General features: G+C 30.7%; 1 protein-coding gene across 1 annotated transcript in view; it reads right to left on the bottom strand.

The window, feature by feature from the left end:
* Positions 1-10,477, bottom strand: part of LOC139094368 (band 7 protein AGAP004871-like) — a 55,040-nt gene extending 44,563 nt beyond the window's left edge. Inside the window, 2 exon segments of the mRNA XM_070645402.1 lie at positions 8,786-9,960; positions 10,362-10,477. Of these exon segments, the coding sequence (XP_070501503.1) occupies positions 8,786-8,948 (163 nt within the window). The 5' untranslated portion in view covers positions 8,949-9,960; positions 10,362-10,477.
* Between the last annotated feature and the right edge of the window lie 6,245 nt (positions 10,478-16,722).

Below are 16,722 nucleotides of genomic sequence, written 5' to 3'. Positions count from 1 at the left end.
ATTCTATATTCCATAAACTTATTTATGTGGATGACGTAGTAATAACTGAATGAATGAGTAAGGAAGATGGAGAGAGAAATAAGTAGCTATGATGAAAATGGATTTTGATGTGAATCTACCCTTGAGACATGCGTAAATTTACTCTCAACCCTATTTTCATCCTTTCACCATATATTGTTTGGTGCTTAGGAAATATAAATTACATTTTCCGATATCTTATCAATCTAAAGTATATACAAGCATGTTAAAAAGGAAAAGTTTCTTTTTTTTCAGAATGACATGTTATACATCTTTGGAACAATAGTATATCAAGGAGGAAGGAGACAAGAGAGAGAGAACAAATTTGACAAATGAAAGAAGCTTCGAAGGAAGTTCAATCAATCATATAAGTTGAATGAATGCAAGCTATATAGAAGGCGTTTGGGAACAGATACATGTACATGAAAGTTTCTCTTTAATTTGATTTACTCGGAAGTCCTTTCCATGTCACTTGACTCATGTTATCCGCATGAGAAAATTCTTTTTACTCTTCTTCTCTCTATCTTAATGTTCATACACATATAGATCAGCTACAGGACAGAATAAATCGAAAAAGAAAAACAGAAATAAGAAAGAAGAAGAAAAAAATTGGTAAGAAGGAATTTTCAACAGGTGACTTTATGCCATTCGCGTGGCACGAAAGCTTTTGTAAGACCATGTTGGGAGCACAATCATCAGTTTACAAAACAAACAAAAAGAATCGTATACGCGTGTTGTATATAATTTGAATAATTCATTAGACTTGCTGCTATAATTTCACGCAACACATTTTATTTTCATTTTTAATAATGAAATGTAGAAAAACATTAATTGCATAAATATAACGGATGAGCATGATATAAATACCAAATGATTACCTCTAAATCTACCATAAATATAGCACCAGGAACAAAGTCATGCGATTGGTGTAAAATAATTAAATTAAATTGTTATTCCGAGTGCAATAACGTCAACGTGCACACACGAGGATAGAAACATAATTTATAACATGTATAAAGTCGACTTTTTATTGTTTTTTTGTTGCTTCCTGTTTGTTATCATTGTATCGTGTTATGGTACATTGAAAAAAATGAGGTTCTGCACTGTGCGTGTAGAGTTCATATTTGAACTTGAAGCTTTTTTATGCATTAAAATAATGTAAAATTTTTATTTTATTAGTCGTTTAGCAACACGCTATGGCAAATTTGATTGACTTAAAATTGTCATTACTGCACTAATTGAATATACTCGTGCCTTTTTGACCTGTTCTTTTTAACGGTCTCACGGACCATTTAAATATGACTTCAAATTGTGAACGTCGTACATTGCTTTTAAAAAACCAAGTCTATAAACATACAAGTCAATGAACTTAACAGCATTAAACATCAATCAATTTAATTCTATGTCAATTGAACTTTTTATTGGAATAATGATTACTGGTAAACAAAGGCATCTAAATTATTCAAAAAAGCACAAAAGCAAAGTCTGTAATTTAAGAAAGAGTTGTTCACTAATGCATGTGTGGAATTCACCATTTTGTACATTTTTCTTTCAAGTCGTGTCCTTTAAAATATTCAGCTCCGTTTTTCAATATCATTAGATCGAATTGGGTTTTGTGTACAATTTAAAAGCTACAATCTTCCATTCGTGTGAGTTTTTCATCGATTTTATGTCATAAGCCATGACATTTTTGTTATTAATTTCAATAAACCGGGATATACTTAGTATTTGATAATTAATCAAGTTCATTCAACGCAAACTCTTTTGCTATTTATCATTAATTTGTCACGGCTCCAATCATTTTCGATTAAAGGTAAACATGGATTTTAAAGGTAGACTTATTTTGTAGGGGATCCTATAAGAAAAGCAAATCAGCAATGTTATAGCCTCAAAGCATTGCAATATATCATCCAAAAATGAGCTAACTTTTTATACACCAGAAGTGACCATCAAACCAGCACTAATACTATGTTTTTGTCAAAAAATACACCGAGAAGCAATAATATACCTTTTTATAGTCACAAACTTTAATGCCCTTTCATTGTTGTCATTCCATAAAAAGGAGACTCTAAAAATAGCTTTGTAACGCTTACTAACGTATGAGTTCTTTCTTCCATCCCTGTTTTAGTTACTATAGATTTCACTCAATAATACATCAAACAAGAGAAAATTTGTTGATGTGTCATTTTTTATTTGTCTATTTAATGTCATGTTGTGCGTACGTGTGGCTCATAAAAATGATAATTTATTTGTAGTCAATCGATATCGATTAAATTAAATTTTTTTAGTCGTTGTGTTTTTAGAGCTAAATAGACTCTGTATTTAAAATGCCTTTCAATAACATTTTCTTGATGATAAATTGTAAAAAATCGAGTCGTCAGTGTGGGGGTTAAAAATAGACACAGAGAAAGAGCTTTTGTAATTGCTTTAATGAAAAGCACTCGTTGTCAAATTTTTCCTTCGAAGCATGAAAAATATGCTTGTGTTTGTAGTAATTGAAATGATATGATTGATATAAATGACAATTTAAATTGAATTTTCTTTTAACATAAAAATGAATCAGCGCTTTATTGCATTATGTAAAAAAATCTTGAACGAGAACCAGAAACTTTCTGTTGTCGTGTAGGAAGGGGTGACAAAGAGTATAATGGAACATTTCACTCTAGCTTAGTATTTGTTACTAAGAGAACTAAACAGTAGGTATGATTTGCCAAAATAAACTTGATGGATTGACTCAATTACCATCCACTATTAGAGCCTGATAAGAGTGGTATTTACGAACTAATGGAAGTAATAAACATTAATACTGGTCATTTGATTAAATGTGGGATTATCTAAGTAACAGGATGTTGAGAAACTCAATCATTGGCGAAAATCATGCAAAATTTGATACCTAAATAACCACTAAATATCCAATATAATTAATTTACCTCTCCTATTGAAGCAATCAATTTTATATCCCGAGCAACACATAGAGGCATTTGATGTTAATGAAAAAGCTTTTGCAGAGACTAAGAAGCTCCGTGATAGTATCAGTTTCCAAATTAAACCACACCCCTCTGCCCCTGTTTGGATATTAAGAAGCAGTGGTCAACTAGTTATTTAGAGCAGATTAAACTACATATCGAAAAATCACGCAGGATTTAAATAATTTATCGAATCAGTATCGATTGATCAAAATTAATTGACTTGTGTTCTATTTTAACCTATTTCAATTAATCACCATACCCACGTGTACATCACAGCTACGCATATAATACAGATGTTAAAAAATCCTTTGAATTATATATTGTGAACATTTTAATGGATCCCAAAATAATAGCATGTGAATCTTTAAATCAATTTTCAAGTAAAATTTTGGACTTTAAATTATTCATCACGTATGCAAAGCTACTCTTTAATAATTTATCATTTGTTCAATCATGCACCACACATACCTAGCTCCGGACTGTATCGAAAAATATATTTCACAGAGAATAGTAAAATTTTATCAATCCATAATGAAATTAACAGAGCGAAACGAAATCTGAAATTATACTGAGCTGCTCTGATCCACTCTAAAACCTTTGCAAATCTCGCATAATAAAATTATTTTTTTAAACGTTCTGACAAATGCAATAAATTATTAAATGACTTTTTTTATAAATTGTCCTTTTGAATGTCACAAATGAAATTTTCATGTTATATGAAAAAATAAATATTTGCAGTGCATGAAAGTCAACAAAAGGGCCGTCTCAATAAAATTTCATTGCACTGCATTACATTATCATGAATAAAATAGGAGCAGCATGCAGTAAATTTCAAAATTCACGAATGATTACGCTCGATTATTTATTCAATGTGACAATAAGTAAAGTTATGACGTCACATGTATATTTGTTGAAGTCGTGCATGATTACTCATTATGCAGCTTAAAAATTCATTAGATTTTAAAACTCAATTAATATATTCACATGAAATAAAAAATAATTTTTTATGATCATTAAAAATTCATCAATGCTTTAATAATTCATCGACATCAATTTATGGAAAATTCTCTATTCAATTTAATTTTTAATGCATGAATTTCGCGTACGTGAAGTGATTAAATGTCGTTGGACTGCTTTTTAATCGCTCTGATGTGATCAACCCTGAAAAAACTCATTTCATCATTTTCATAAATTGCCAGCAAATGACATTGCAATTACAGTGTTTCACTATGGAAACAAATACTTTTTTGCACGTCTCATGAATGATTAATTGAAAGTTTTTTTTAGAACCAAAAACTTAATGATGATTTTTGACTATTCATTCGGATACATAATAGTAAGTGAATGAGATGAGATGAGGGTTGTGGATTAACATGTTATTTTTGTTAATACCTTGCCTTGTTTTGGATTTTCATCATCACTATTGTCATGATAAGTGATATGAAGGATGTAGGGCGAGGTAATGAACTGCTTGTCTGAATATTTTATTAGAGGCTGATTGAATTTCAAAAATTTATTAAATATTTCAAATCCACTATAAAATTTCATAACTCTATTAAGAACATTTCATAAATCTACATAAATCCATCTAAATCCACATCAGCTCTTGCACCAAATCAATTATGGCTCTTTATTGTCATTGACCCAATAATATGAAATTTTCCCTCAATACGAGAAGCTCTGCCAAAAATAAAAAATATTCCGACATTTATTTACCTCCCCTCATTTCAACATGTTTTCTGTTCCTACATAAAAGCATTCAAAATTGAATAAGTTACTTGATGTGTGAAGCTTTTATAAACTTTCACACACGTGTGTACATTTCCGTTTTTTTCTACAGTGTTCAACCCTTATTGAAATCGACCCACACACACACATCAACCTAATTTACGCTTCGAATGAAAGAAAAATAAAATCATGCTGGAGATGATAATTATTATTTCACACCTTTCAAACTTCTTTTTTTCCCCTTATTCATATTTTTTGCTGCTGCTAGTCTGCCTCAAGTGGAGCTTGAAATTAAACACACAATATTAATTCCGATAAGAATAAAAGTAGATTGTTTTGCCCTTTTACAGGAATTATTTTCTTTTCCCACATTATATTTAATTTTTTTGTGTTAGATCTGAATGTGGAAATGTTAAAGTAGTCATTTGAGAGAGAAATGAATGAGACGACTTGGGGTTAGGGGTTGATTAGGGGATTGTAACTTACTTTTTGGTAAATGGTTAATTTCAGAAATTATTGGTGCAGTCACTTCGGTAGTATTGCCGATTTGGTATCTGCTTCAAACCGAATTTGACTTTACACTGATCAGACACTAGCTTGGTTTCAAAGTAGGTCTTTGTGATCAAAGCAAAAAATTACTCTTTATATCCATATATTTTGTAAGAAAAAGTAGTCATTTAAATTCTTACACTATAACAAAATTCAAACCATTACATAAAGTGTTGTAGATATGCCTTGAATCCACACTATGCGTTGAAAATGTTGAAAACCCCAAAAGAAACTAAGATTAAATTTATTTATTTTACTACATCCACAAACCCAACAATGAAAACAATTTAAGTTATCCCATTATGTTTTCCAGTAACTAAAGCACCCTGCCAACCCTTAAAGAAATATATTCCGTTCCTAATCTAACTGTTAAGTCAGTAAATCACCCAGTCGCATAACCATAACAATTCATTCATAGCATTGCTGAAAATGCTAAACATGTCGCTTAAAATTAGTTCTTATGACTACGCTATTGCTGATATTTTTGTTGGTATAATACAAACTACAATGCATAGAGAAGTATGAAAAGTATGAGATGTAAATGTCTGATATTGTACACATAAAGGATATAAATATAATTCAATACAACAGCAGTAACATTTTTCATACGAAAATTTTTCATATTTTTATTATTTTTTTAAAAATCTTTTTTGGCTATGAAAAGCATCTAGAGTAAAGTGAATCACAAAAGAAGGAAGGAATGAAAAAAAAAGTTTTTTGCTCTTTACTTTGATTCGGAAGAAGGAGGAGAAGTAATTTTTTTGGAAACTACTGATGAAAGGTCGCAGACGAGGAAAAGAGAAAGAGAGATCGAGAGAAAGTAGCAAGCAATATATCATTTGGCAATTCACTTAATAATAATTTTAATGCTCTTTTGTGTGTATGGCAATAAAGTATGTACACACAAATCTCTATTTTACTTTGCATTATAAATATATATATTCTTTTTCTTTCTTTTTATTTAAGTTTAGTTTTCGTCACGGCTCTTAATGTTATGTTTATCGATTTTTTCGTCTTGCTCAATATGCTCTCTGGCATTGTTTGAAAATGTGAAAATAAAAATGGCAAAAAAAGAGGAGGAAGAAGGATGAAAAATATGAAAAAGCGAATTTCAACATAACGGCAAAAGTATGATGATAAAGAACCAAATAAGAATTGATAATGGATAAAGTATTGTACATATAAATAAAATAATGGCTGTAAAATGAAAATCACCGCACACACACACACTTGGGATTAACTTTAGCGCATTTTCCTCTAGAGGGAGATTGTCAAATGTTTAAAAGTCAAGGGATTAAAATTTTAGAGCACATAGCTTGTGGGCGTATTTCACATATTTTGTGGAACTGAGCAGCTTTTGTGTAATTTAACTTTGATATGTGTGTGATTTCCTCGCTTATCTGTAGGATCATTTATTTTCTAATGAAACTGTACAGTCAGTATGTAGTTTTGTTGATAAATGTGCTATGATAAGCTCAAATGGACATTTGAATTTTTAAAGCAATGAATTAGGAATTGACATTGTGATTTTAATCTCAAATTCAAAACTTGAATGTATGCCGATCGAGACACATCAGTCAAATAACCTTCTTCAAATTTCGTCCATAATTGAACTAATGCTCATGATATTAATAAGAAATAAAATATTTGGAAAGTGTTTACTAAACCATGTCATGCTGTGAGCATGCTCATTGTTTGTTGTAGTAAACTATTGTCAACAAATGTGACCAGCTGTGAAATGCTTTCACCAGCCTCGTGCTTGAAGAATGTTCTTTACATGGGGTCATAATAGAATTTTCAACAACAAACTGCGACATTAAAGCTTTTTGACAACTTAAAGGGATTTTGACATCATAATCTGATTCATTTGTTCTTTTATTTTCGAGTTTAAAGCTATGCGGATGTTGACTAAAAATCAGACAGACAAAACAAGCGCACACTTGCCACATCCCAAGAGGAAAATCGCTAAGAACACAAAACAACTTTTGAAACATTAATGCAGAAGCTTGATAATGGCGTGATTATATGTTTATATCTATATTTATCATTTCTTTGATAGTTTTTATGAAAGTATATTTATTATATGTGTAATTTATATACATATGGTATAAGCAGCATGATATAAATTAAAAAAAGCTTCTGCTGCTGATCCTATTGAGAAGCTCGACTGGTAAATATTGCATCATGTATTGGCGCCATTCACAAGTATCAATAAAATATTGACGACGAGCAGAAGAGAAAAAAAAATAATTTTATGACTGCTGAAAACTTCATTATTATTATGATCATCATTATATAGCTGCTGCTTTCACTACACACAGCATTAAAATGTATCAAAAAATATGTATACACAAAAAAGGAAAGAAAGAAAAGAAAAACTGTTAAAAAAGGAAGGAAAAACTAAAGAAGAAGGAATATTGAATGTAAAAACAAGAAAAAGAATTATTTGCATCAGCTGAGTAGAAAGATAAATGTATAATAAAGGGGAGGAGAAATTTGAAATCAATAATGAAATAAGAATAGAAGATGATCAGGGTTGGAAAATTGCTGCTATTAGAAGAACTTGTGCTAGTCTTTCATTAATCAACAATCTCAGATTTGAATCTATATGGATTAGGGTGATTAATAAAGTTATTCGTAAGGACTTGCTATTCTCAATAATGTTATACTTTAGGGTATGTCTAAAATCGAGCTAGTATATTTCAAGTGCTGAAATGATCATATTTAGAGTACGGATATTGAGGAATTGTAGGAAAAAATACTAACTAAAAATTTAAAAGTGTTGATTAATAAGTACAGTTACAGAGCCTTGTTAACCGAATATATCCTAGCTATACTTAACAATATATGTAGTGTCTAGTAAATCTAGTATATATTCACAGAGTCCGACTTAGCACTTGATCACAGAAACTGCTATGATTAGGGAAATCAAAAGCAATCGACAGAATTGGCAGCAAAGTAGAAGTATTGAAAAATAATAGATTCCAATCATTAATTAGCAGAATTTTCCAGCCCTGATAAAAACACACAAGACATTTTTTCCTTATTTTTAAAAATATTCTCTTTTGCACAGTAAGATGAGATATTTTGTTTGTTGTTGCATAAGTTTAAGGAAGGAAATTTTTTTAACATTAGTCTTTTACTCTTTTTACGTAAGTGCCGTGTGCCAATTTTCGCCTGAAACTTATACAGACACCTATTATATATGTATATACACTATAAATATATATAAAATATAAGAGATAAAAGAGAAATAGAAATTATGGCTTTATATACAATATATATAAATATATGTAGAGAGACATGTGGGAGGATAGTGTGAGAGAGATATGTTATGGATATGAAGGAGTAGCAGTAATGTTTTAATGATAGGAATGGATAATCGGGGGACATTTTGAGGAATTTAATTTTTAAATTTATGTTTATTGCAATTTAAGATTCTGAACTAATTAAAATCCCAGATTTAAATGGCTTGATGTACTACAGCAAAACGATGTACAAATCGTCAATTTTCAACTTACCATTGCTTCCATACAAACTTCCATGTCCAGCTGAAAATGTTGCTGATACTGGTGGATGACGATTTGAATTACGTCTGTGAGCATTTTCGGCATCAGAAATAGCCATCATTTTGATTGGGAGAGGCCCCGATTGGCCCGGATACCCTGCTGTCATTTCCATCATTTCCCTCTCCTTCCTATATATGAGTTTTTTTCCTCTCCTTTTGTGATGATAAAGTTTTATGTATAAACGATATTAGCTTGTGCACAGAAGGATTCGACGATTCTTATTTTAAAATAATGAAATGCTTAAAACAGCAGAAATTTTTTGCTCTTCTTCCTTCTTTCTTCCACAATATTTTCTTTCTATTCTTTTTTTAAAATGTGCAGCACCACTTACACACACTCACACTCTAAAGGGGATTTCCCTCACTTCTCACTCACTTTGTGTTTGCCTTTTTGAAAATTGGCTTTAGTCCCTTAACAATGTTCAATGTTCAGTTTTAGTTCAATGAACGGCACTCTAGAAAATTATTTCTTTTCTTTTATATTGCACAATTATTGTACAAAGCATGCAGCAGCGATGAAGAGGCTGCTCGTCGTTGAGAGGGAGGGCTGAGGAAAGTCTTTTTTATCAGTGTGCCTTTTGTCTCCACTTTATCTTCTTTTTGTTATTTCTTATTTTCTATATTTTATATGCACATGTACATAGCATACATACATGTATATGCAATGACGTTTCAAAATGCAGTACTCGAAGAAGAACTGAGGATGCTGCTGATATTGCTGAAAAGCGTGTAGTTGGGACAAAATAGGACAAACATTATACAATACACATACACACAGTTTTTTTTTGTTTTATATTCCGACAGAATTTTTATGAAACTATGGATTTATGGCTTTTCAGTTTGAATTGCTTTTTTATTTATTCTTTAGTAAATGGAAATTGTAAAAGAGGAATTAAGTCAATGAGATTTTTTTTTGTTATCAAGTAACAAAAAGTTTTTCTTTTCCACAATAATTCACTGACAATTGTTCTTTATTCTTCTCATATATGCATGAATACACACAGCACAGCACTTATTTCCTTATTATTATGACTTAATGTATTCTTTATGTTAAACAATTCACTTCCTTGTTCCTTATGACTTTTTTATATTTATTTTTTCATATTCTTCTCGCTAGATTGTTATATCCTATGATAAATAGAAATGGAAAGTTACACTTTAAATCCTTTTGATATTCAAAGCTCATTCAGAAAATATCAACAAACACAGAAACCAAAATAAAGGAATGTATGAAGGAAAAATAATAAAAATGAGTCTATTATTATTATTTCTCGCTAACTGCTTTTTTTCGCATATAGCACCACACACAACAGCCACAGAAATGGTTTGATATCGCACACACGACACACAGCGAGAGATGTTAAATATATAGAGATGTATGAATGGAAGGAAAAAACTATAATATAATATATTAAGAGCTTGTATGTAAGTTTGGAAATTTATTTGTTCCGCAAACCACAAAAAGAAATAAAAAAGACCCTCCGATATTCTCTTTTATCGAAATGCGAGTGTGCACTAATGAAAATTACTGTACAATTTGATTATGCTGTCGACGACGGAGCAATGGAAAAAATGTTACGCTTTTTTCTGTGTATATGCTCTTGGCCGAGAATGAAAATGTTTTTCGCTCCCGCGCTTGCGTTTTTCTCTCCATGAAGAGAAAAGAAGGAAAAAACTTTTTTCTTTTCATTTTTTTTCTGTTCAATTCCTATACACACTCTGTGGTGTTATGTGATTCAACTTTGTGTGCTTTTATATTTTAAACGGTGTGCTCTTTCGGAAACGAACATTGTTGCCAAAAAAAAAATTGTTGGAAAAAGAATATAAAATATCTACACGACGGAATGAATTGCCTTAAGGCTTTTAAGGCAAAAGCATCAGCAGCAACATCAGTGGCAGCATGATGATGTTTCATCTTTTTCCCAACCCTCAAATTTATTATGCCAATGGTGTTGTTATCGTTTCTCATTCTCTCACTCACTATTTATTCCTTTCAATCTGATGAATGTTATTTCTATCAAAAAAACTTTTTTTGTCTTCTTCTCCCAATTCGCAATATTTTCCCATCGTGCCGATGAACGTATGTATATCTTTATATCAACAGGATTTTTCGAATGTTTATTTGACGACAACAAATTTCCTTTTCTTCTCAATTCTTCTCTTCACTCTCTCTCTCTCTTTCTCTATTACACTTTTTGCTCTTCTTCTCGTCTCAATGACTTTTTTTGCTGTTTTTATTGTTTCTTCCACATGCACGTGATAAATATTGATACAGACGTAACGGAAACAAAACAAAATGATACACAATATATTATTATTATTGCTGCTGATGCTGCTGATGATGATCAGTAAATGGTATAATAAAAATGACAATTTTCAATTGTGAGAGAATTTAAAATGACAGTCGTTCAATTTGTCAATATTTTAAGAAGCATAATGCATACTCGATGAATTGGGGTTTGAACTTCCGAGCTTATTTGTTGCAACAACTAGATTGTGAGGAAAGTCTTAGAACAATTTAATAGCCTTTGACACAGCAATTGACCAACATGTATCTCAGAAAAGGAAGCATGTAAGAAAGCACAATTTTGTGGACGTCACTGCATAACACTCCCGATTCATGACATAGAATTTTCTCAAGGCCGTACAGCATAGCACCCTCTTCAAAAATTCACACAGAAAACCTTCGAGCAAATAAGAAAACTTTTCTCGCTTTGTGTGGAAGTCAAAAAGCTGCATAATATGTGTATATAATTTTTTCCTCTTCATCATCGTCATTATGTTCATCTTCTTGGTATTTTCCATCTTCCATTTCCACTTTGCGCTCTAAATTTTTTGTAATTTATACAAACGCTATTCGAGATGGAAAAATGTAAGTGGCATTTTATGCAAAAATCTCGTTTACTTACAGACTTTCTTCAATCCTCACATAGATACATTTATCGTATGAAATTTACGGTATATTAACTTTTCCTTCAATTTCAAACATCGCATCATGCTGATTGAAATGTAAACACTATAAGAAATATATCCCGTATAGATTTTTATGCTATTTTTCCTGCTGGTGATGGTAAAAAGTTATCTGTGATTTATATTTAATTTTCATGGTGATGACGACGATAATGACTGCGCAGTTCAATTTCCCATTCGACTTTATGACTTGATCTCTTAATTTCATTTGATTTGATTCTGAATAATTTTTTTTTGTATCCGTTTCTGTAATTTATAATTTGAATTTAACGAGATTTCTTTTTCTTTAGGGTATGTAAGTGTGGAGCTTTTCAGGATCTTTCTGGTTTTCGCTTAATGTTTATGATTGTAGATAATATTTTATTGAGGAAAATGTCATAAAAATTGAGACGGAGAAGTCATTAAAATGATGAAATTAGGAAACATTACAACATCTTGATGCTGATTATGTAACCATTTTTTGGAAGTTTGGCAATAAGAATTTTTGTAAGTGACGTAATTTTGTATCGAAAAGTCGACATAACTTTGAGTTTTGGTTCATCTCTTACAAAATAAAATTGATTATGTCTCATGTTTTATTCCTGAATTGTACTTCATATTCAGCACTTTATGGACAAAATAAAATTCATTAAATATTGTGATGACATGACTAAATCTTTGCACATAGCATATCTCCAATTTGTTATCATTAGGACTCAATCAGAGAAATGCTTAGCTATAAACCATATATCATTTGCTTTTTCGAAGTGAAAGTGGTCATTGTGATACCAATCAAGGCTGGAATAATTTTGGTAACTTTGGTTTTATTTCTTATAAAATTTAGATTCATTGAAAATTTATATAGTATTTTCAAACTATCTTTAAAGACAAAGCTTTAAAAATGTATACAATAATCAGACACAACCCTTGCATCACTCCATCAAAAGATATTAAAGGACTATGTATATAAAATTCAGAAAGTCTTTGTACCATTAAATTATTAAAGGAAACGTTTCAAAAATAAATTTTCAATCATCATTTCCTGTTTCCCAAATGGAACATAAACTACCAACAAAACAATTTTCATACTTTATTGAACTAAAGTTTATCTTTATGTTCAGTATAACTTGAAATTGTTGATAAAATATCGGTAAAATGTGTGTGTGAAATGGATTGAAAACTAGGGCACAAAATCGTCAGCATCAGCATGCAAATAAATATAAATTTTATGCACCTGGCGGATTTTTATGACGACAACATTTTATTTTTTTTTTTTGTTCGTTCCTTTATTTTTATATAAATCGGCAAGAGTGACTAAATCTAGCATTTGGTTTTCATAGCTTTATTATCACCATATCCGCACATCATATGCACATATTATGTGAATGTACGACTTACATATTATTATGTAGATATTTTCTCCTATTCCATAAATGTGCTATACGATAAACTGTGGTTAAGGAGCGCAAATCAGAAAAAAGGAAAACGAAATAAATGAAAGAAAAAAAGCATAAAAATCATAAAAATAGAATGAATTAGAGAAAAAGGTTGAGAGAGAAAGTGAGAGAATGCGAATGAATTTTTGTGTACGAATGTAAGCGACGAGGAATCCTGCAGATATCATGTGTCATGAGAGAAAACAGAAATCATGAAAAAAATATGAAAAAAATCTTTTCCTTGAATGAATTGAATGAATGAAGCACTAAAGCCCCTGTTTTGTGTCCCATTCAAGAAAGTAATCTTCCATCCTCAAGTATGAACATTTAAAACGTGCATGCATGAAGGTAGTTTGAGTTGATCATTGTGGGAATTGTTTGGAGCGCTTTTGGAACTGGAATTAATGCTGTTCACTAGCTTGATACTGTCGAAAGGATGCAATGTGACAAGTATTTAGGTTAATCCTGCAATTTAGCACTTGATTATTGTCCAATAAAATTTCTTGCTTCTACAATTCAGTTTTAATGCAATATAACAGACAGATAGTCAAAAAGCACTCAAATTCTACTTCCATTTGCTGTAACAAATGCACAAAAAATTATAATACGAAAACTTTCCTTCTTCTAAGCATTTTCAGGGTTATGCTGCTCTCCCTTTAAAGTTTCTTCTCACAATTTTTATCATTTCAAGATGTTCTACTTGCCATTTTTTTTTGTACAAACGTTTATTCAATTTTTCTTCGTTTTTCTCCCAACCTCGTACTAGAAAATGGTTTTTCTATTGTTTCAAAGCTTCTTTTTGTCTCCCCACGTTCTTCTTGTGCTCTAAAAATAGATTTTTTGTCGCAAAAACATAAACTTTTTTCCTTACAGTACAGAGTATCGCATGAATAAAATTTCATGGGAAAAAAGGAATCAGTTTTTTGTGTATGAAAGTTTAACAATCGACAGCAATTTCAAAAATGATTATTTCTCTTCATCTGCTCTCCTTTTTTATGTTCCTTACTCAGTATATGTCATCTACCCGTTGGAAATAAATAAATTACGCTTTAGATATACAGACAATGAAGGGAGAAATGTTGTGGGTGGATGGGATGATGAGGAAGTTTTCGTTATTTGTTAAGGATTCTTTTACTGTATACTTGATTTATTATTACGCATTTAGTATAATTTAACCTCCATCCACTGACAATGAATGTCAGTCTTCTATTTTCATCTACGCATATTTTTATTATGCTTACTGCCTCAAAACATAACCTTCACCAAAAAAAAGTTTAGTGTACGAGAATACATGCTTGTGTACATGAATGGTAGGGGTTACATGGGTGTACATAAGAATTTTCGTCCATGGAAGCTGTAAGGAACATTAGGTTTAATTGAAATGTTTACCAATTGAACCTATTTAATCTGTTTGAAGCAAAATCCTGAGATAATGCTGACCAGAAGATGGTATACTTGATCCTTCATATCCGGTTGCAGCATTCCATTTCCGTCTACAAATATTTTCCTTAAACAACAATTGCGAAATCCCTACTAGACAAAATTCCAAAGACTCGATAAGAATAAGAACAACAAAAAGAGAAGAAAAATTCATTTTAGATAAGACAGCTGATAAGTCTACACGATTATCAAAAATTCAAGCATAACAATTTATGCTGAAAACAAAGAAAAACAAAATTTTGTCGGGAAGGTCAGGATTTATTTATTCATAAGAGAAAGTTTATTAATTTAATACGCGACACATCATTCGATCATTATATACCCCAACATACAAATTTAATGAGATTGACCGCCTTAGGAAACAATAATGCGAATGTCTGTTATGTACTAAAAAAATTATAAAAAATTAAAAATGAAAAATTTTTCATATCGTATTTCAATCAACCAACCCACAATGTAAAAATCGAACAAGTATTTTTTCAGTTTATTAAGTGAAGTCGAAGAAAACAGTTGTTTAGGAGCTGGAGTATTGGAATTACTGAACGGTCATTAATAACATTTTAATTTGCTTGCTTCTTTCTGTGCGAACAAAAATACTTTGAACTGTATTATAAATAGCTTTTGTGTGGTACGTATAATATAGCGTGTTGTGTATATCAACAATATTTCTAAATGACTATATAATGTAGGATGACATACATGAGACGTAAGCTACAATAATAAAGAAAAAAGTTTTTCCATATACGTTAATAAGCTTTTCTTTATTATAATTGAAGCTAACTTCACAAAAGCTTATTAATATTCTGAATAAAAATGTGATTTTTTTTATTGGTTGCGTTGTGGTGTTCATGGGGTTTTGTAGACAATTAGAATTCGTAATAATCAGTAGGGAGTATTTGGATTTTTAAAGATCTTTTCGCATTTTACAAGAATGTTTCAGCTGCTTAATATTCTTGTACAAAATCTTAATTACAATTTATTACGACAAGGAGATTTTTCATTACAGTTGGCTTTGTTAAAAAGTTAATTAAATTTTTAATTGTGAATTGTTGAAGTTTTGTGAAAAATTAATGGACCAATCCAAATGAGGTGAGATGGGTTCCTCTATGTCCGTATGGTTTAGTAACAGACCAGAATTCTGTAAAGCTTCAGAACTATACCTTAAGAATTCTATTTTATACTTGCTGAAAATGCATACACATTACAACTGGACTTTACAATTAATTTCATAAATCATTCTATAACTTCCGTTTACAAAAGTTGAACAGATTCCAAAATTGCCGTCACTCCTATCTTCATTTGCTACTGTCTACTTTGTTTTGTATTAACGAGGAACTGTATACAAACTTTCATTCAAGTCCCTCTTACTATTTTGTTTTCCCCTCGATCTTTCCTTAACTATTTATCGCAATGGAAATTTGCCAAAAACTGTAAAAAGCAATTTTAATAGCTCTTGGCAAATATGTGAAATTTCCTTCTATTTTTCAAACTATAAATGTGTCTCTACACTCCACATACATTCCATCTCTTTATTTTTAAATAATAATAATACTGTATAAAGGAACAAGAGCAGTAAGATCAGTGTCATCAGGAAAGAATGTTTAACAAGCAAATGAGAAAAATTTTCTGTTAAATAATAAAAAGGCTGAAAATTTGCCATCACACACATGGATATACATACTTATGAATATAGTTAGTCTTATTCATAAGAGGAGATATTCACACATATGATCTGGGGACAGAGGAAGCAGTTAGACAACTTTTTCAATTTATATTCCACACACAAAAGAATGCAATTTTCATGCACATAAACTCCAACTCAAGTGGATTATGCATGGAAAATTTTAATCAACTCATTCATTAAATCATTGTGGCTTCCTCTACGACTAAAATATCTTTTTCATTCACATAATTAAATGTATGTATAATATGAGACAGGAATGTGTGCTGTGAAATTGAATAATTTAAGGAATTCGATTTAGTTTTCTTTTTCCTGTATGTACATTTGTCTTTTCTCTTTTTAGGTAGCGCAACAAATTCCTTTTTATAATAATCAAACAAAAGA

Source organism: Chironomus tepperi, unplaced genomic scaffold (genome assembly GCF_022539635.2).
Source record: "Chironomus tepperi strain 1889 unplaced genomic scaffold, CSIRO-AGI_Ctep_v1 contig_354, whole genome shotgun sequence".
In the NCBI taxonomy this organism is placed as follows: domain Eukaryota; kingdom Metazoa; phylum Arthropoda; class Insecta; order Diptera; family Chironomidae; genus Chironomus; species Chironomus tepperi.
The sequence above is the reverse complement of the archived record's forward strand: the minus strand, read 5'-3'. Positions and strand labels throughout refer to the sequence as shown.